At 43.2% G+C, this 22,331-nt stretch overlaps 1 protein-coding gene across 3 annotated transcripts in view; it reads left to right on the top strand.

Moving 5' to 3' along the window:
• The first annotated feature begins 1,448 nt into the window (after positions 1 to 1,448).
• Positions 1,449 to 22,331, top strand: part of LOC124795189 (transmembrane protein 241-like) — an 80,675-nt gene continuing 59,792 nt past the window's right edge. The window contains exons 1-2 of one of the 3 annotated variants that reach the window (XM_047259092.1): positions 1,449 to 1,659; positions 7,626 to 7,832. In XM_047259092.1, the coding sequence (XP_047115048.1) occupies positions 1,537 to 1,659; positions 7,626 to 7,832 (330 nt within the window). In that variant the 5' untranslated portion in view covers positions 1,449 to 1,536. The remainder of the gene's footprint in view (positions 1,660 to 7,625; positions 7,833 to 22,331) is intronic. The other 2 variants (XM_047259093.1, XM_047259094.1) reach the window with 2 other exon arrangements.

Below are 22,331 nucleotides of genomic sequence, written 5' to 3' on the forward strand. Positions count from 1 at the left end.
GGAGAATTTCGATCCCTGTCCGCATACCAGTATTATGCTGTAATAATGGGTAGAAACATTACTGACCTTAATCAGTTTGAAAACAACATGGTAACATTCAGAGGGAAAAGGAAGAAAATTAAATGCCTAATCAACAAAATAAATCATACTATGCTATGATCATTATCACGAGAGAAAATTACAGCGGCAAGATTCGTAGTGGAGACAGTACCAACGGATGTCACTAGATAGTGGGATGGACGAATGCTCGGGAACTGGATTGCATCGTGATTCTTATCTTTTATTTATTTGTTAGTTACATATTATCAGCACCCTAGAAGATACTGCAATCAGCACATCACAGTTCTACATCTACATCTATGCTCTACAAACTGCCATGAGGTGCATGGCAGAAGCTGTTTTAGAGTGCCAGATACATCGTGCAAATAGTAGCAACAGAAGTCGTTTGATCGAGGGCCGATCGGAAGATCGAATCCGAGGTTTACCGAAATGTGGTGTACACTGTTCGATCAGTGAGTCGTACTTAAAGGGGCATCCACGTGATGCGTTTCTTCTGTTCAACTTGGCGCACGCGCAGAAATTTCCAACAACGCAACTGCGCATTCGCATGCGTAATTTCCTGGACATGGAGGCCGTGCGTTTAGCGCATTGCTACCGACCTTCGGTGGGAATCTGTGCGCTTTTTTTTGCAGACGACAGGTAGGTGGGGCCAATGTGTGCTTCATCGTGTAGTATGCTGAGGTTATGCTGTGAAGTTATATACGTGCAAAAGTATCGGTTGACCCCAAAAGAAGCACGCCTTAGGAGATTACAGATAAAGAAAAGTCGTATGGAATGCCGCTTCTCAAGATTAATAAAGAATAAGTTAGCGCAAGTTTCGAAGCGGGAAAACGGGGAAGAATAAGCGAGACATTTACGAAAAGTGTATGAGAAAACAGAGGACGAATATTCATGCTATGGTGACGTTAGAGGCAACAACTGAGGACTGTGACATCTGAACAAAAGAAATGATGGTGTATGTGTAGCTCTTGGTTTACTAGGAATTGAAATGAAGGACATCGCTGGAGCAAAAAATACAAAATTGGAAACCATAACCTCTCTTCTAGAGGAGGTTGACGTCTATGAAATTCAGAGTCCGAGGACAATCTACGTATAATCTTTCGTAGTTAAAGTTGTGTAAACAGTTTTTTTATGAACTAAAATACAAATGGGCAATTCACATAACGACTAAGAACCTCCTTAAGTATATATCAATTTCAGGAACAAGTTTTGAAATATGAAATAAATAGTTCAGACTAGTATAAAAGTCGTCGATTACTAGATGAAGAAATGTTGTAACACTATGCAGTTTCCCTAGCAGAAATTTAAAATCTCGCTGTGGCTATTGGGAGTTGGACTATCGATCGATTTTAGAGAGTCGGAGTAAAATCGATACCGTAACTGTCGATATAAAGAGACGCGGAGCATTCAGCGTTGTAAACACGACAACACGTATTTGTTGTCAGTTCCACCTGTCATGTGGAAGCAGGGTCTCATATGGCAAGAATAATGGAGCTTTATTGTGCATTAATTAAAAAAATGCACTGTGCGGAAAAAATAATTTACTCAGAGTTTGTGACTCATTCTTTTCTTTTCGTTTCCACAGTCTTTATAAACAAGGTGAGTACTGGTAAATACATGACATCACCACGTGTGTTTTGCTTTGTTGGCATTCAGATACGGCCTGATTTGAAGTGGAGCTGAATGGAAAACAAAATCTAACTATTATTTTACCCCTTGTTTCGGTGTTTGATGGCGGCAGTTTTAAATTAAAGTCGAACAGTATGTCGACGCCACAAGCAGAAGATTGTCGACTCTAAGTCTTAATATGTATTCCATCAACGACCAAACACCAGTGGTCAACAAATGTGCTACCTGGTTGTTAATTCATCTCTCGTGTTTCACAGATCCCATAGGAAAGAAGAAACTTCACAGGTACTGAATGTGACAAAGTATGCAATCTCCAAGTGATGCAGCTTTTATGAACTGCATTGTTTCCCCTAGCTCAACTACTCCAAAAATTATAATCACTCCTCAGCTATCGATACCACGGAACGAACACCAAAAACAACGAAAATTGGAATCGGACACTTCCCTTGACCTATATAGGTCAGCAGCAGCTCACGATACCAAAACACACATAGCCATGACACATTGGAATCGGACTCTTCCCTTGACCTTAAAGATGCATACGTCTCACCACACCCACAAGCACATGAAGATCACACGTCAACACACTGATCTGACTACCAATAAATAAAATGAAATACAAGTTTAAATTTTTAAGACCTCACAAGAATCTTGGAAGACAAACCATTCGCCTATAGTCACACATTTCATCCACACATACTCGTACAAATATGTTAGCTGTGTAGTTCTGCGATGCCCCTCAGAACAGCTTCCCTAATTGCAAGCCAGTAAAAACTTACAGCATGTGTACATGCTCCAAAATTCAAAATTGTTGGATTCCACCTGATGACTAACCATAAACTGCTGATAGGTTAGGTCATCTAACCTTATGTTAGTGGTCTATCCGTCAAAATATATCATACTTTCCTCCTCCAAATTCACTTTAATAACGTCTGGTGGAGTGGCAGCAAGCCTGTCCTGAACAACATAAGACTAAAAACTTTAACATTGGCTTACACTTACGACTTTTAATCTTCTGTAAACTAAGTTGAGGATGTTGTTCTACCTTATATTCAGGCCACATCTCCAACCTCCAATAAATGCACAGAGAAATGAGAAAAATGTTCCTAAAACAAAATTCACTAATTTCTACTAATGCCCCCCCCTCAATTATTGTCAAAACCGAAGATTGGGGTACTACCCATCAGTTTTGACCAGTGACATCAAGATTGCAGACACCTCTCTTTCAAACATATCCCATACGATGACTGTGACATCACTCACAACATCTCCTGAGACAGACATACAATACGTGAAATATTTTATTACAGAAATAAAGTGGAATTATTGACACAACTGTGAAAATTGGAACTTTTGGCTGTGACATAATAAATTAAATATATGACACTTTTAATACTGAAAACGTACCAAAACCAGTATTAAAGCAGAAATGAAACAAACAAAATTCTCAGAAGAGAGACGAAAAAGAGAGAGAGAGAAACGTGCACACACACATAGTGGTATCAAAAATTTCACTAGACCAATACAATTCAAATGAAGTCTGTGATACCACAAAACGAAACTTTGCGCACAATACAAATGCTGAAAATGTAATCTCACCAGCACTGATAAAACTATGTTCTTGATACCTACCAATCTCAATCCAACACAATCCACTTAACTGCACAAACCAGAAATTCATAAAAGCTAACATAGCTACTGAAATCGATGTACAAGAAACACACAATTACAAACATAACTCACATGTCATACACACTATAATAAGAATCAAACAACACTACAAAAAATACTCATTCATCTAAGCTGCCGATGCACAAATCTTTTCTGGCTAACCACGCACACTAGTATGAACAGCCTAAGAATCAAAACAATCCACAGGTGCTTCCCAAACTGACCACACCCTCCTCCCCCCCCCCCACCCCCTCCCACACCCTTCCTCAACTATTAGACATAGTGAACCCACTACACAAACAAAAGCAAAAGTATAACTGATAACAAATAACAACATTCATAACTTACACACACACACACACACACAAAAACATCATTCGCAAGTCATCTCCAGCCCCCCACCTACACCACCTCCCCCAAACCACATCTTCTGCTCCAGGCTGTCCTCTGATAAATTTGCATCTTGTGGTAATTAATCTTCCCATTGCAGACTGAATGATGGTAAGTTTTTGATTTGAAAGTGGCAACCAGAGAACACACACATAAAGGTACTGAAATTTGCAAGCTTTTGGCGCCAGGAGCTCTTCCTCGTGGCAGGAGGATTGAATGAGATGGAAGAGGGGTGAAGGAAAAGGACTAATGAGGTTTAGGGAATCAGGAGAGTTCGGAAAAGTTGCCCGGAACTGTAGTGCACAGGAAACTTACTAGGTGGTGTGAAAACAAAAGCTTGATTGTTGGGGACTGTATCAGTTAAGATTTAAAAACCTCAGAGCTTAAAAGTGGAATAAAGGGTAATGTGCAAGACAGAGATTACTGACAAGCATCTTAATGTACATTGTGGTAGAGGTGGGGAGGGATAAGGAAAAATAGACAGTTTGGAAAATAAAAGATATAGAATTAAAAGGGAATGAAGAACAGAATCGTTCTTGTGATCAAAGAAATTATGTAAGTTAAGGCCAGGTGGTTAGTAAGAACCAAGGACATCTTGTAACACCAGCTCTTGCTTGCAGAGCTCTTGAAACTTAATTCTGCCACTGGCTTCAACATCAATACTGGTTAGACATGATGTGAAAGAATGAACAAAAGAGTATATAGGAAATAAATATTCAAAAAGAAAGTGCCATATGAGGATGCGGTTTCCCCCAGAAACCATTTCTCAGAACTTCACAGATGGTAACTGGCATTACAACATGTCTTGGTTCTCAGCACCCACCAGCCACTTAGTCTAATATTGTGTTATGTTATTCAGTCTCAGTATTTCCTCTCAGCACTCCCTTTTAGTTTTCTAACTCTTTTTACTTTCAGACCTGTCCATTTTCCGCAACCTATCTCTACTACATGAAATGCTTTTAGCTTTTCGCTCTTATTAACTTGAGCATAATGTTTTGTCAGCAGTCCCTGTCTTGCACATTACCCTGTTTAACATTTTTAAGCTCTTGCGTTTTTGCATTTTGTCTGGTGCAGTCCCCAACAATCAGTATTTCCTTCTCAACCCATCTGGTAAGCCTCTCCTAACCCTTGGGTGACTTTCCCAAATTTCTCTAATGCCCTTACCCTCACCAGTCCTTTTCCTCCACCCTTCTTTCTTCTCCTTCAACCCTTCTGCCAGGAGGAGGAGCCACTGGCTCTGAAAGTTTGCAAATTTCAATACCTTTATGTTTGTGTTCTCCTGCTGCCACTTGGTAAGCAAACTTTTTAGCAATCTAATTACATAAAAAATTTATTATTTTTGTAGAGATATTGAAGTTTTGAATTGTTTTTGTATGAAACGTCCATGTGTCCTTGCTGCAAACTTTGTTTTAGACACCCTGGAAATTTAATTATGAACATTCTATTTAGATGACCAAAAGAACTCCAGGTCACTTTTACTCTCCTGTTTATTTCTTCTGCAGCTCATCCAGTGGTTCTCCTCAACTTCCCTAAATGCAAGAACTCATCAACTGATTCTGTAGCATCTTTGTTAATTTCTGTGTTTATTATTGAAAGACTGAAAATTTCCTCTAGGATTGCTGAGAATAGTTTTGGTGATACAAATGACGGGTGCATGTCTAATCCATCAGTGTTAAGTTTTTCAAAATCCTTACATAGTGAAACTGAAGCTTTAGCATTGATGAAGGTATTATTCAGCATACTAACGTAAATAGAATCAGTATCTTGTATGTCAAGGGCTGGTAAAACAGCTTTTATTGAAGTTGAGTCAGTAGCAATCTCGAAATCTAAGAATCTTACCAAAGTGAGAGTTTGATAACTATAGCCTTGTCTGTCTCCTTTTCTGCAAAGTACTCTAATTACAACATTTTTCTGTTTGTGTGAAGTATTTTTTCTATGCAGAGATGCAGCAGTTAATTTTGCAGGGTTCTTTTTCAGTTAGCATCCCTCCGGGTTCAATCATTTCTGTTGTAACACCTTTATCTCCAGCCATCTGTTTTTTCATACTTAAAATGGAAGAATGTGCCAAAAACAAACTTTGTTGTTCTTGGCAAATTCTGCTAGCATATGATCTCAGTCATTTCTGAAAGTTCCTCCTGATGGATAATTGTTCTCTTATTTGTCCTACTTTGGTGTTAAATACATTATTAGCTTTTAGTTTATTTACTGTCATTTATCAATTTTTGTTTCTGTTTATGGAAATCTTCTACATCATCAGAATTTTAGGGTGTTAGTTTGTGGCTTTCCTCTCCCCTGACATTTTGTCCATCCTGGAAACATTTTGTAAAGCTTATGCTTATTTTTCCTTGTAGAAGAAATATACTGTAGAACTACACTACTGGCCATTAAAATTCCTACACCATGAAGATGACATGCTACAGAGTGAAATTTAATGGACAAGAAGAAGATGCTGTGATATGCAAATGATTAGCTTTTCAGAGTATTCACACAAGGTTGGCACCGGTGGCGACACCTACAACGTGCTGACATGAGGAAAGTTTCCAACCGATTTCTAATACACAAACAGCAGTTGACCGGCATTGCCTGGTGAAATGTTGTTGTGATGGCTCGTGTAAGGAGGAGAAATGTGTACCATCACGTTTCTGACTTTGATAAAGGTCGGATTGTAGCCTATCACGATTGCGGTTTATCGTATTGCGACATTGCCGCTCACGTTGGTCGAGATCCAATGACTGTTAGCAGAATACAGAATATGGGATCGGTGATTTCAGGAGGGTAATACGGAACGCTGTGCTGGATCCCGATGGCCTCGTATCACTAGCAGTCGAGATGACAGGCATCTTATCCACATGGCTGTAACGGATTGCGCAGCCATGTCTCGATCCCTGGGTCAACAGATGGGAACGTTCGCAAGACAACAACCATCTGCACGAACAGTTCGACTATGTTTGCAGCAGCATGGGCTATCAGCTCGGAGACCATGGCCGCGGTTACCCTCGACGCTGCATCACAGACAGGAGCGCCTACGATGGTGTACTCAACGACGAACCTGGGTGCACGAATGGCAAAACGTCATTTTTTTGGATGAATCCAGGTTTTGTTTACAGCATCATGATGTTCGCATCCGTGTTTGGCGACATCGCGGTGAACGCACATTGGAAGTGTGTATTCATCATCGCCATACTGGCATATCACTCGGTGTGATGGTATGGGGTGCCATTGGTTACACGTCTCGGTCACCTCTTGTTCGCATTGATGGCACTTTGAACAGTGGGCGTTACATTTAAGATGTGTTACGACCCATGGCTCTAAACTTCATTTGATCCCTGCGAAACCCTACATTTCAGCAGGATAATGCACGACCACATGTTGCAGGTCCTGTACGGGCCTTTCTGGATACGGAAAATGTTTGACTGTAGCCCTGGCCAGCACATTCTCCAGATCTCTCACCAATTGAAAATGTCTGGTCAGTGGTGGCTGAGCAACTGGCTCGTCACAATACGCGTCACTACTCTTGATGAACTGTGGTATTGTGTTGAAGCTGCATGGGCAGCTGTACCTGTACACACCATCCAAGCTCTGTTTGACTCAATGCCCAGGCGTATCAAGGCCATTATTATGGCCAGAGGTGGTTGTTCTGGGTACTGATTTCTCAGGATCTATGCACCCAAATTGCGTGAAAATGTAGTCACATGTGTAGTTCTAGTATAATATATTCGTCCAATGGATACCCGTTTATCATCTGCATTTCTTCTTGGTGTAGCAATTTTAATGGCCAGTAGTGTATTTTGCAATAGCACTGCTTAAATTCCATTTGTGTAACACTGAATTGCATCTTTTGTACCATGTTTAACCCAAACCCTCTTCTTTTTCAGTATGTTCTCTCTGTTTTAAGTTTCACGTACCCCACAGTGTTCCAAGCTTGGCAAACTTTAGTGGGAGCAGTCATTTTTAAATACTTGAATGCAAAGAAAATGCTAGATGTTGTTCCGTTGGATAGATCAGCAGCTTTGCAGTTGCTGCCACACTGCGTCTTCTTTGTTGGTGGTATTGTTGCTGGATCGAAAGCATTATCGAAACTTGTAAGTATAATGGCTCACTTTACAAATTTTTAAATTTGGCTTTGAGCTATGCTTTAAATTAGTTTTTAAAGCCTAAAACTTTTATGAATCATCTTCTTAAACTGCCAGTCACATGAATTTTTTACAGTCACTTTTGAGAGTAATAGCTCATAAAGTGTGGTTGATGCACTACACAATCTGTAGACATTTTCTGCTTTCATTTTCTTTAGTAGTTGTCAACTCGATCCTTTAGAGCCATTTTTAGTGAGAGAATGATGTCCCTCAACACTCCATGTTAAGTGCAACTTTCTGTACCGTTGTGGTCAACGTAATAATGTACATACCAAATGAAAGCGCTGGCAGATCGAAAGACACACAAACAAACACAAACATACACACAAAATTCAAGCTTTCGCAACAAACTGTTGCCTCATCAGGAAAGAGGGAAGGAGAGGGAAAGACGAAAGGATGTGGGTTTTAGGGGAGAGGGTAAGGAGTCATTCCAATCCCGGGAGCGGAAAGACTTACCTTAGGGGGAAAAAAGGACGGGTATACACTCGCGCGCGCGCGCGCGCGCGCGCGCGCGCGCCCACACACACACACACACACACACACACACACACACACACACACACACACACACACACATATACAGACACAAGCAGACATATTTAAAGACAAAGAGTTTGGGCAGAGATGTCAGTCGAGGCGGAAGTGGCGGAAGTGCAGAGGCAAAGATGTTGTTGAATGACAGGTGAGGTATGAGTGGTGGCAACTTGAAATTAGCGGAGATTGAGGCCTGCTGGGTAACGGGAAGAGAGGATATATTGAAGAGCAAGTTCCCATCTCCGGAGTTTGGATAGGTTGGTGTTGGTGTAAGTATCCAGATAACCCGGACGGTGTAACACTGTGCCAAGATGTGCTGGCCGTGCACCAAGGCATGTTTAGCCACAGGGTGATCCTCATTACCAACAAACACTGTCTGCATGTGTCCATTCATGCGAATGGACAGTTTGTTGCTGGTCATTCCCTCATAGAATGCATCACAGTGTAGGCAGGTCAGTTGGTAAATCACGTGGGTGCTTTCACACGTGGCTCTGCCTTTGATCGTGTACACGTTCCGGGTTACAGGACTGGAGTAGGTGGTGGTTGGAGGGTGCATGGGACAGGTTTTACACCGTGGGCGGTTACAAGGATAGGAGCCAGAGGGTAGGGAAGGTGGTTTGGGGATTTCATAGGGATGAACTAACAGGTTATGAAGGTCAGGTGGACAGCGGAAAGACACTCTTGGTGGGGTGGAAACCTGCCATTCAACAACATCTTTGCCTCTGCACTTCCGCCTCGACTGACATCTCTGCCCAAACTCTTTGTCTTTAAATATGTGTGCTTGTGTCTGTATATGTGTGGATGGATGTGTGTGTGTGTGTGTGTGTGTGTGTGTGTGTGTGTGTGTGTGTGTGTGCGAGTGTATACCCGTCCTTTTTTCCCCCTAAGGTAAGTCTTTCCGCTCCCGGGATTGGAATGACTCCTTACCCTCTCCCCTAAAACCCACATCCTTTCGTCTTTCCCTCTCCTTCCCTCTTTCCTGATGAGGCAACAGTTTGTTGCAAAAGCTTGAATTTTGTGTGTATGTTTGTGTTTGTTTGTGTGTCTTTCGACCTGCCAGCGCTTTCGTTTGGTAAGTCACATCATCTTTGTTTTTTGATAAATTTTTCCCACGTGGAATGTTTCCCTCTATTATATTAATAATGTACGTATTTATTTATTATGTTAAAGCAAATTATGCACTTCATTCAGTGGTAGTTTTATTGTATTTTGCCCCTCTTACTTCCTTAGAGTGATAACTTTTATGTTTCAAATGGTTATTAAGAAGCAGATAGAATGGACAGTGGCCACTAGCATTAAATTCCTCAAGAGAAGACTTATGTTTACCGTAAGCATGTTTTTCACCAACGTGAAATTCAGGTGAGGGACCCAGTTATTAATGTAACTTGTGTAAGGAGATTTTAATTTTAAGACTTTGAGTATATCTGGATTTCTCAATAACATTGTGTCCTGTGTAAGAATTGAAAGCAAGCTTATTTGAAGCTTTTAATGTCTTGAAATGCTTCAGTTGTAGGTCTTTGGCAGCAAACGTAACATACTTATTACACCAGTGGAAGACTTTAAGAAGTTATTCTTGAGACCATTTGGCAGTTACTTTTGGTATCTATAGGATTAATTTCTTTGTAAACTCTTTCAGATTTAAGGAGACCACTCATTGAAAAGCAGAAGTGTTGAGCTGTAGATAGGCACACATAAAGGAAAGAAAACTTGTTAGCTTTCAGAGCTATCCTTTGATGAGCTAGAGTAAAACACACACACACACACACACACACACACACACACACACACTCTCTATCTCTCTCTCTCTCTCTCTCTCTCTCTCTCTCTCTCTCTCTCTCTGCCTCTCACCTCTCTGCCCCTACATTTGCCACATGGGCTAACAGTGCCAATGCTTTGTTTCTCAGCATGTGGACTGGTTGTGGTGGGGGTTGTGTCAGGTTGGGTGGTTAAAGGGAGAAGGAGGCAAGGAGAGGGGCTGGGGTTGGTGGCCAGTGGCTTGGCAGTCAGTTTGCTGGTTAGGAATGCAGGAGTGAGGTGTAGCAGGGACAGTGGGTTACCTGAGATTGAGGCCAGGACAATTACGGGAGCGGAGCATGTGTTGTAAGGATAACTCCCATCTGCGTAGTACAGAGAAGCTGGTATTGTCGGGAAGGATCCAGATGACCCATGTTGTGAAGCAGCCATTGAAATTGAGCATGTTGTGCCCAGTTACATGGTGTGCCACGGCATGGTCAACTTTGTTCTTGGCAGTAGTGTAGCAGTAGCAGCCATTCATCCTGGTAGACAGCTGACTGGTAGTCACACTGACATGAAAATCTGTGTAGTATTTGCAGCAGCGTTGGTATATGATGGGCTGCTTTCTCGGCCAGCCGCTGGTAGATTGGGATAAGCCTATGACAAGACTGGAGTAGGAAGTCCTGGGTGGTTGAATTGGGTAGGTCTTGCTCCTTGGTCTGCCACAGGGATGTGATACCTATGTTAACAATGGGAATGGGAGTTGCGTATGGATGGACTAGGATAATGTGTAGGATGGGTGGGTTTCAGAACACCATTTTAGAAGAGAAGGAAGTATCTTGTGTGGGATATCCCTCATTTCAGGAAAGAATGAGTGATAAACAAAGACCTGGTGAAAGATATGGTTCATATGTTCCAGTCTAGGGTGATTTTGGGTGACGAGGGGCATGTCGATGCTGTTCTACATACCACCCATCAATAGGATCACAGTCTTAACACTTTCCAGCAACTAGCCACTAAATTTAACCACCAAAACCACAATGTCCTCCTCCCACATTCCTCCTGTCAGAATTTTAAATCTTTGCTTTTTCCCCGTACATGATGATAACTTAAGTACAGTAAAATATGCTCACACCACAAAACCATCCTGTTGCTCCCAGCCCAATTTCTTCCACCCTTTTCACTCCCTGAACTCACATTATGTTATGTAGTTCGCTTTCAGTCGTCCATTTCCTGCATCAAGAATCCTTGACTTGTGCCAAAGGGTGGTCGGGTTTCGGGTTCCGCTGAATAGGTAAGGTATCCACTATACACAGGAGCCAGCTACATGGGTAGCAGGGGCTGTTTGGTGTTGACTGGGCAGTTTTTTAGGTTAGAGGGTCTCGGGGGAAAAAACAAGAAGGGCTTCAGTCACAAAGGGTGCAGGCCAAACACAGGAAGAATGTAGATACAAGAACCAACAGTATAACAGTTGTAAAGTGCCGTAGCTGTGTTGGGAAAGTACCAGAGCTCCAAGTGCTGATAGAAAGCACTGATGCTCAAATCGTTATAGGCAGTGAAAACTGGCTAAACCGGGATATAAGCTCAGCTGAAATTTTTGCGAAGAACCTAATGGTGTTCCAAAAGGATAGGCTAAACACAGTTGGTGGTCACGTGTTTGTTGCTGTTAGAAGTAGTTTATCTTGTCGTGAAATTGAAATAGATAGTTACTGTGAGTTAGTATGGGCAGAGGTCATTGTTGGCAACCAGAATAAAATAATAATTGGATCCTTTTACTGTCCTCCCAATTCAGATGATACAGTTGCTAAAAGTTTCAAAGAAAACTTGAGTTTGATTTCAAACACATACCTGACTCATACGATTATAGTTGGTGGTAAATTTAATTTACCCTCGATATGTTGGCAAAAATACAGGTTTAATTCTGGAGGTACGCATAAAACATCATTAGAAATTATGCTAAGTGCATTCTCTGAAAATTATTTCAAGCATTTTGTTCATGAGTCCATGCGAATAGTAAACAGTTGTGAAAACACACCTGACCTCTTAGCCACAAATAATCCTGAGTTAATAATGAGCATCAAAACCAATACTAGGATTAGTGAACACAGGGTTGTCGTAGTGAGATTGAATATCGTAACCCCCAAATCCTCCAAAAATAAACAAAAAATATACAAGGTGTACAACTTTGCTTCTATCATTTGCCGATATGTGGCGACAACAGTAAGTAGCAGTCGAAAGAAACAGACTGCAGATGTCAGGCAGTTAGCTTGGACCTTCGTCAACATAACCTCATTCAAACATTAGTCAATTTGTGCCTGCATCATAAAGTTGTTCTTGATTGAAAATGTCAGATTATGAGTCTAATTCTTGTCATTTGCGGGAGGTGTTACTGTTTTGTTTCAGTATGAAGAAAACAGCAGCTGATGCTCTCAAGTACGTATGGTAAGGATGCTATTAGTGAAATAACATGTCGTGAGTAGTTTCAATGCTTCAAGAATGGTGATTTTAACATCGTAGACTGACATAGTGGTGGAAGAGAGAATGTTATCGAAGGTGCAGAATTAGAGACATTGCTGAGTGAAGACTCATGTCAAACTCAAGAAGAATTGGCACGATTAGTGGGAGTGACACAGCAAGCCATTTCAAAACATCTCAATGCTATGGCCATGATTCAGAAAGAAGAAACTTGGGTCCCGTGTGAGCTGAAACCAAGAGACATTGAACGGCATTTGTGTGTTTGTGAACAGTTGCTTCAGAGGCAAAAACGGAAGGGATTTCTACATCGCATTGTGACTGGGGATGAAAAATGGGTTCATTACGATAACCCTAAACGCAAAAACTCATGGCGATACCCCAGCCACGCTTCCACGTCAATGGCCAAACCAAATATTCCTGGATCCAAGATCATGCTCTGCATTTGGTGGGACCAGCTCGATGTCGTGTACTATGAGGTGTTAAAACCAAGTGAAACAATCACAGGTGCTCGTTATCGAATGCAAGTAATGCATTTGAGCAGAGCAAATGGCCACAATACAGTGAGAGGCACGGTTAAGTGATTTTTCAGCACAACGCTCGACCTTACGTTGCAAAAGAGGTCAAAATGTACTTGGAAATGCTAAAATGGGAAGTCCTACCCCACCTGCCATATTCTCCAAACACTGCTCCCTCTGACTATCACCTGTTTAGATCAATGGTGAATGGCCTGGCTGACCAGCACTTCCGATCTCATGGAGAAGTCACAAATTGGACCGATTCGTGGATCACTTCAAAAGATGAACAATTTTTTCGACATGGGACTCGTACACTGCTCAGGAGATGGGAGAAAGTAGTGGCTAACGATGGAAAATACTTTGAATGATACATGTGTAAACAATTTGTTTCATTAAAGCCTCAAATGTTGGGGAAAAAATGGCGGAAGCAAAGTTGTACATCTTATTGTTGTTGTTGTGGTCTTCAGTCCTGAGACTGGTTTGATGCAGTTCTCCATGCTACTCTATCCTGTGCAACCTTCTTCATCTCCCAGTAATTACTGCAACCTACATCCTTCTGAATCTGCTTAGTGTATTCATCTCTTGGTCTCCCTCTACGATGTTTACCCTCCATGTTGCCCTCCAATGCTAAATTTGTGATCCCTTGATGCCTCAGAACATGTCCTACCAACTGGTCCCTCCTTCTTGTCAAGCTATGCTACAAACTCCTCTTCTCCCCAATTCTATTCAATACCTCGTCATTAGTTATATGCTAATCTTCAGCATTCTTCTGTAGCACCACATTTCGAAAGCTTCTATTCTCTTCTTGTCCAAACTATTTATCATCCATGTTTCACTTCCATGGGAAGCAGTGGTTGGGAAGGGAGTGAGACAGGGTTGTAGCCTCTCCCAGATGTTATTCAATATGTATATTGAGCAAGCAATAAAGGAAACATAAGAAAAATTCAGAGTAGGTATTAAAATCCATTGAGAAGAAATAAAAACTTTGAGGTTTGCCAATGACATTGTAATTCTGTTAGAGACAGCAAAGGAGTTGTAAGAGCAGTTGAACGGAATGGACAGTGTCTTGAAAGGAGGATATAAGTTGAACATCAACAAAAGCAAACCGAGGATAATGGAATGTAGTCGAATTAAGTCGGATGATGCTGAGGGAATTAGATTAGGAAATGAGACACTTAAAGTAGTAAAGGAGTTTTGATATTTGGGGAGTAAAATAACTGATGATGGTCGAAGTAGAGAGGATATAAAATGTAGACTGGCAATGGCAAGGAAAGCGTTTCTGAAGAAGAGAAATTTGTTAACATAGAGTATAGATTTAAGTGTCAGGAAGTTGTTTCTGAAAGTATTTGTATGGAGTGTACACCTTATACCTATTCAAAAAAGCAGATAAAAACTTACTTGATGCCTTCCTGAGAGACAATCTCCACTCCTTCCAAATTAATAATATAAGTAGACCAGATGAGGCTTGAATTCAAAGAAATAGTATCGTCAGCAATTGAGAGATTTATACCAAATAAATTAACAAACAGTGGAGCTGATCCACCTTGGTACACAAAATGGGTCAGAACAGCGTTGCAGAAACAACAAAACAAACATGCCAAATTTAAACAGATGCAAAATCCCCAAGATCGGCAATCTTTTACAGAAGCTCGAAATTTAGAGCAGACTTCAATGCGAGATGCTTATAACAGTTTCCACAACAAAACTTTGTCTTGAAACATGGCAAAAAATCCAAAGAGATTCTGGTCACATGTGAAGAATGTTAGCAGCAAGAAACAATCAGTGCCTTCCCTGTGTGGTAACAATGGAGATACTATCAAAGACAGTGCTGTCAAAACAGAGTTATTAAACACATCCTTCCAAAATGCCTTCACAAAAGAAGACAAAGTAAATATTCCAGAATTCAAATCAAGAACAGCTGCCAATGTGAGTAACATAGAAGTAAATATTCTTGGGGTAGTGAAGCAACTTAAATCACTTAACAAAAGCTAATCTTCCAGTCCAGACTGAATACCATTTAGGTGCCTTTCAGAGTATTCTGATGCCTTAACTCCATACTTAACAATCATATACAACCGTTCACTCGACAAAAGATCCGTATCCAAAGACTGGAAAGTTGCACAGGTCACACCAATATTCAAGAAAGGTAGTAGGAGTAATCCACTTAATTACTGGCCTATATCATTGACATCGATATACAGCAGGATTTTGGAACATATATTGTGTTCGAACATTATGAATTACCTTGAAGAAAAGTCTATTGGCACACAGTCAACATGGGTTTAGAAAAGACATCTGAATGGTGCGAAAATTGGCAGTTGACACTAACGAAAAGTGTGATGCCATCCACTTGAGTGCTAAAAGGAATTTGTTAAACTTCGATTACACGATAAGTCAGTCAGATCTAACGGCCATAAATTCAACTAAATACCTGCGAATTACAATTATGAACACATAGAAAATGTTGTGGGGAAGGCTAACCAAAGATTGCATTTTATTGGCAGGACACTTAGAAAACATAACAGATCTAATAAGGAGACTGCCTACACTACACTTGTCCATCCTCTTAGAATACTGCTGTGCGGTGTGGGATCCTTACCAGATAGGACTGATGGGGTACATCAAAAAAGTTCAAAGAAGGGCAGCACATTTTGTATTATCGCGAAATATGGGAGAGAGTGTCACTGAAATGATACAGGATTTGGGCTGGACATCATTAAAAGAAAGGCATTTTTTATTGCGACAGAATCTTCTCACGAAATTCCAATCACCAACTTTCTCCTCTGAATGCAAAATTTTTTGTTGACACCGACCTACGTAAGGAAAAATGATCACCATGATAAAATAATGGAAATCGGAGCTTGTACGGAAAGATATAGGTGTTCGTTCTTTCTGCGGGCTATACGAGATTAGAATAATAGAGAATTGTGAAGGTGGTTCGATGAGCCCTTTGCTAGACACTTAAATCTGATTTGTGGAGTACCCCTGTAGGTGTAGATCTAGATGTAGATAGTTAGTATTAAAGTCCTCGAATACATTGCCTTGTGAAAGTCACTTGGAGCCCAGTTGTGACTTGCGGTGGAGGGCGTTGTGTCAGCATGGCTCATTGACTGTGGCAGTCAGTGTTCAGAACACAGCACTGCAGCTATAGTCAGGGTTTGCTTCATTACATTCGGGACCAGGAAAATTAATTAGCAATTGTCAAAGCTAAGAAAGCCTTTAGTAATGTTACTATGATACGACTTGACATCCCCCCCTCCCCTTGCAATCAGTAATGTAACTGTTCAATTGGAATGACCTAGTTGTTCCTGAGAACAACATTGATGAGAAGAGAAAGACAACAAATTTATGTCAGTGAAATTTACCTAGCCACGGTTTACTTTCTCTGGGCACTCTGTTGGGGTAAATTTGTCATAGTGTGTCTTCAAATAGGATATTTTGATTTGTTTTCATCACATTCTCAATGTTTTCACTGAAAGAAATAATCATATGACATTTTTGGCGGAGACCCTACCTGGGGTTGTTCGCCTGCTTAGTGCAAATCTTTTTATTTGATGCCGCTTCAGCGACTTGCAGGTTGGTGCTGATGAAATGATGATTGATGATGACAACACAGCAGCCAATTCCTGAGCGAAAAAAATATCTCTGATACAACCGGGAATCGAACCTGCCCCCCCTCCCTGCATGACAGTCAGCTGCACTGACCACTCAGCTATGGAGGTGGACATAGTTTTCTTTTTTTTTTTCATAATAAACTTATATTATACCTTATCAGATCCTCTTACGGAACTGCCCTGTATTGTTTTGTTTAGTCCACATTGGAGGCAACTCATGGTTTCTATACAGGGAAACTTGTAAATCTGTTACCATTGTAGTCATATTCTTGAATATCAGTCCAGGTGCTTAGCTGGGTGGTAACGTGCTCACCTCCCATGCAAGCAGGCCCGGGTTTGATTCTCAGCTGCGGCAGATATTTTCTCCGCTCGGGGACTGGGTGTTGTGTTGCCATCATCATCATTTCACCCCCATCACCAGTGTGCAAGTTGCCCAATGTGGCATTGAATGAAATAAGACTTTCACCTGGTGGCCAGACTTCCTCGAATAGGGGCCTCCCGGCCAACAATGCCATATGCTCATTTCATTTCTTGAATACCAGAGATTGGTTCCTTAAATTATGTCAGAAAATATAGATTTCTTACAGTTTTATGTAATGCACACATTGCAAAAGCTGTGGAAATGCGTCTCATGTAACAAAAAGAAACATGCTAACAACACATTGTGTAAACGTCATTAGGAAGAAAGGCACTTGTTACCAACTGAAAGTAAAGACACATTTCATTCCCTTATTTTATCTAATTGTATTTGAAATTTTCGGTAGGTCATGCAGCTACACAGAGGTCGTGGGATACATCTTAATATGTGTCGGACCTCCTTTTGCAGGGCACAGTGCAGCTGCTTGACAGGGTGTGGATTCAACAAGTTGTTGGAAGTCCCATGCAGAAATATTTATCCATGCTGCCTCTATGGCCACCCATAATTGTGAAAGTATTGCTGGTACAGGAGTTTGTGCATGAACTGACCTCTCAATTATGACACCTAAATGTTCGATGGGATTCATGTTGGGCAACCTGAGTGGCCAAATCATTCACTTGAAATTTCCAGAATGCTCTTCAAACCAGTCACAAACAATTGTGGCCTGGTGACATGGTGCATTGTCTGTGAATGGTTGCAAATGGTCTCCATGTAGCCAAACATAAACGTTTCCAGTCAATGATTGGCACAGCTGGACCAGAGACCCATTCCATGTAAACACAGCCCACTCCAGTCTGAAGCCACGATCAGCTTTCACAGTGCCCTGTTGATATCCTGGGGTCCATGCCTTTGTGGGGTCTGCATCAGACTTGAACCCTACAATCAGCTCTTACCAACTGAAATTGGCCACCATGTGACAAGGCCATTGTTTTCCAGTTGTATAGGGTCCAACTGATATGGTTACGAGCCCATGTGAGGCACTGCAGTTGATGTCACGCTGTTAGAAAATGCATATGCATGCGCCACGTGCTGCCATGACCCATTAACACAGAATATAGCCACACTGTTCTAATAGACAGCACTGCTCCGTACATGTATATGTGTGAGTTGCTGACAGATGGGATGGTGGATACCATGCCGTGCACACACCTCCCACAGACGGCCTCCAGTGGCTGACCCGTGCTGATACAGTTGAGGGCCAAATTCAGCACGCATATACATGGCAACACCACACTCGGCACACTCACTCTCACGTGTACTAGTAGCAGGATACAGCATACCTCTCCCTCGTGCGAAGTGGGCACCCGGGCAACCGAGGAGACATCGGCAGCACGAGGAGAGACATATCCATTGGATCTGGAGTGGCAGCAGCTGGTGCCGACAGAGGGGGAGGAGATGATAATGCTGGGCAGGCATCGGAGCTCAAGGCCCTCCATGTGGCACTCAACGCCAGCGCCAGAGAGGAGGGTGCCATCGCCATCCCTGCATCATCATCAGCAGGCAGGTCCCAGTGCAGAGGAGAAAGGGCTGGATCCATTGGTGACGATGGCTTGAGGGATCATGGTGAGGGAACCAGTGGAGGCAGCCCAACTACACTCCTGGAAATTGAAATAAGAACACCGTGAATTCATTGTCCCAGGAAGGGGAAACTTTATTGACACATTCCTGGGGTCAGATACATCACATGATCACACTGACAGAACCACAGGCACATAGACACAGGCAACAGAGCATGCACAATGTCGGCACTAGTACAGTGTATATCCACCTTTCGCAGCAATGCAGGCTGCTATTCTCCCATGGAGACGATCGTAGAGATGCTGGATGTAGTCCTGTGGAACGGCTTGCCATGCCATTTCCACCTGGCACCTCAGTTGGACCAGCGTTCGTGCTGGACGTGCTGACCGCGTGAGACGACGCTTCATCCAGTCCCAAACATGCTCAATGGGGGACAGATCCGGAGATCTTGCTGGCCAGGGTAGTTGACTTACACCTTCTAGAGCACGTTGGGTGGCACGGGATACATGCAGACGTGCATTGTCCTGTTGGAACAGCAAGTTCCCTTGCCGGTCTAGGAATGGTAGAACGATGGGTTCGATGACGGTTTGGATGTACTGTGCACTACTCAGTGTCCCCTCGTCGATCACCAGTGGTGTACGGCCAGTGTAAGAGATCGCTCCCCACACCATGATGCCGGGTGTTGGCCCTGTGTGCCTCGGTCGTATGCAGTCCTGATTGTGGCGCTCACCTGCACGGCGCCAAACACGCATACGACCATCATTGGCACCAAGGCAGAAGCGACTCTCATCGCTGAAGACGACACGTCTCCATTCGTCCCTCCATTCACGCCTGTCGCGACACCACTGGAGGCGGGCTGCACGATGTTGGGGCGTGAGCGGAAACGGCCTAACGGTGTGCGGGACCGTAGCCCAGCTTCATGGAGACGGTTGCAAATGGTCCTCGCCGATACCCCAGGAGCAACAGTGTCCCTAATTTGCTGGGAAGTGGCGGTGCGGTCCCCTACGGCACTGCATAGGATCCTACGGTCTTGGCGTGCATCTGTGCGTCATTGCGGTCTGGTCCCAGGTCGACGGGCACGTGCACCTTCCGCCAACCACTGGCGACAACATCGATGTACTGTGGAGACCTCACGCCCCACGTGTTGAGCAATTCGGCGGTACGTCCACCCGGCCTCCCGCATGCCCACTATACGCCCTCGCTCAAAGTCCGTCAACTGCACATACGGTTCACGTCCACGCTGTTGCGGCATGCTACCAGTGTTAAAGACTGCGATGGAGCTCCGTATGCCACGGCAAACTGGCTGACACTGACGGCGGCGGTGCACAAATGCTGCACAGCTAGCGCCATTCGACGGCCAACACCGCGGTTCCTGGTGTGTCCGCTGTGCCGTGCGTGTGATCATTGCTTGTATAGCCCTCTCGCAGTGTCCGGAGCAAGTATGGTGGGTCTGACACACCGGTGTCAATGTGTTCTTTTTTCCATTTCCAGGAGTGTAGAATGACAGGCTGCGGCAACAGACTGTTACCCGACACTAGGAAGCTGGAACCCTAGGGTGGTGCACCTAGACGAGACAGCAAATGGGATGGGGCTGCCTCTACAGGAGGTGATGATGGGCTTGAGGAGGAGGGCAGTGGGGTGCGCTGCAGTGATGGAAGCTGCACCCTAAACTCAATAGCTTCCAGTGGCAAGTGAAGGCAGAACTGTTAAAAATGGCATGCAACCAGCCCATAAGCTGTATGAGTGTCACAAAGACATGATCCCCAGCTGTGAACAACAGTGGCTGGTATCCACTTGGGTTAGCAACCAAACCCTTGCACCCACATTGGTGAGCCCGCCGTGAAGCGGTCAAATGATCCCGACGGCGGCAGGTGCGGAATTGGCCTCCGCTCCACTACTGGTATGAAGCGATAGGTGCTCAGAAAATGGAGAAAGGCATTGTCCAACAAAGAATCTGCAATAGGCTTTTCATTTGAGACGTGAATGTATGCACTAGTCATTCTGAAACTGCCTGGCAGATTAAAACTGTGTGCCAGACCGAGACTCGAACTCGGGACCTTTGCCTTTTGCGGGCAAGTGCTCTACCAACTGAGCTACCCAAGCACGACTCACACCCCGTCCTCACAGCCTTACTTCTGCCAGTACCTCTTTCTTCTACCTTCCAAACTTTACAGAAGCTCTCCTGCGAGTGGGCAGAGATGCCTTGGGAGCTGCATGTTGTTGGGCACACTGCTCACAAGCTATGCCAAGATGGAGAAATTTGCCATCAATCCCAGGCCAGAAAACGTATCCCAGCTAACAGTGTAGTGTGTAAAACTCCCCATTGACGTCGGTGGAGAAGGCATAGAACCTCACACATAACACAGTGGGAAGGACTACTCTGGGAGAGAAGTCTTCCACAGATGACAGCAAAATACCGTAAGGAAAAATGATTGTGTGTGTGTGGGGGGTGGGGGGTGGGGGGGGGGGGGGTCCAAAGCCTGACCTCGCATTTTATCTGGCCAGACCTGTTGAACGAACTGAACCACCTGGGGGAGAACAGGGTCAGTGGCAACGATAGCTGTTAAGCTCGAGCTTGTAATTGGGAAACCCTCGACTGTGGTCTGCATTTCAGTATCTAGATGGAAGCAAACCAATACTTCACAATCAAAGTCAGGATCAGATCCACAGGAAGGCAACATAAGGTGTCTGCATTGGCATATTTAGTCAAAGGTCAAAAATGGAATTCATAATTGTAGCAAGACAAGAACAGTGCCCGACATTGTAGATGTTGTGCTGCCTTTTCTGGCAAGGGAGTGTGGGGGTGAAACAAGGAAACCAAGGGTTCATGGTCAGTAATAAGGTGAAACTTGGAGCCATACAAAAAAACATGAAATTTCCAGAGAGCATAGACTATGGCAAGAGCCTCTTTTTCCACCTGACGTTAATGCTGCTGGCCGGAGTGAGAGTTTGAGGTGAAAGTAACAGGTTGTTCAGAGCTGTTGGCATATTGGTGCAGGGACCATGCTGAAGCTGTACTATGAGGTGTCAGTCGCTGAAACTGTGTGTTGGTCCGGAGAGAAAGTAGCTAAACAATGGGCTGAAATTAATTTGGATTGCAGCACTTGAAAAGCATGTTTGCAATCTGGGCTCTAGCAAAATTTTACATTCTTGCGTAACCCGGCATGCAATGGGTGGACCAACGTAGCCGCCTCCGGCAGGAATTTATGGTGGCAAGTTTCTTCCCTAGGAAGGCCTGATGCATTGTGGATGAGTGCATATTTTTCAAGTTATTGGCCTGGAAGAGCTTGTACAACAATATCATCCAGATAATTAATGCAATCTGGGACGGGCATAGTCAGTTGCTCTAAGAATAGTTGGAAAATAGCAGAGGCATTACCTACACCAAAAGGAAGGTGCAAATATAGTTAGAGACTGAAAGGTGTATCAAAACCAGAATTTGCTGAGACCCTTCATGTACAGGAACCTGTAGATACACTTCAGACAAATGAATTTTAGAAAAGCACTGACCACCCAATATTTTTACTAACAGTTCTTCCTGGCATGGGAGAGGATACGAATCCACAGTCCTCTGTGTAGAGGTGAAGTTCCCTCAATGGCTTCCGAACTGCAACCAGCAAAGATGAACGTCCTCTGGCCA

This window comes from Schistocerca piceifrons, chromosome 4, assembly GCF_021461385.2.
Source record: "Schistocerca piceifrons isolate TAMUIC-IGC-003096 chromosome 4, iqSchPice1.1, whole genome shotgun sequence".
Classification (NCBI taxonomy): domain Eukaryota; kingdom Metazoa; phylum Arthropoda; class Insecta; order Orthoptera; family Acrididae; genus Schistocerca; species Schistocerca piceifrons.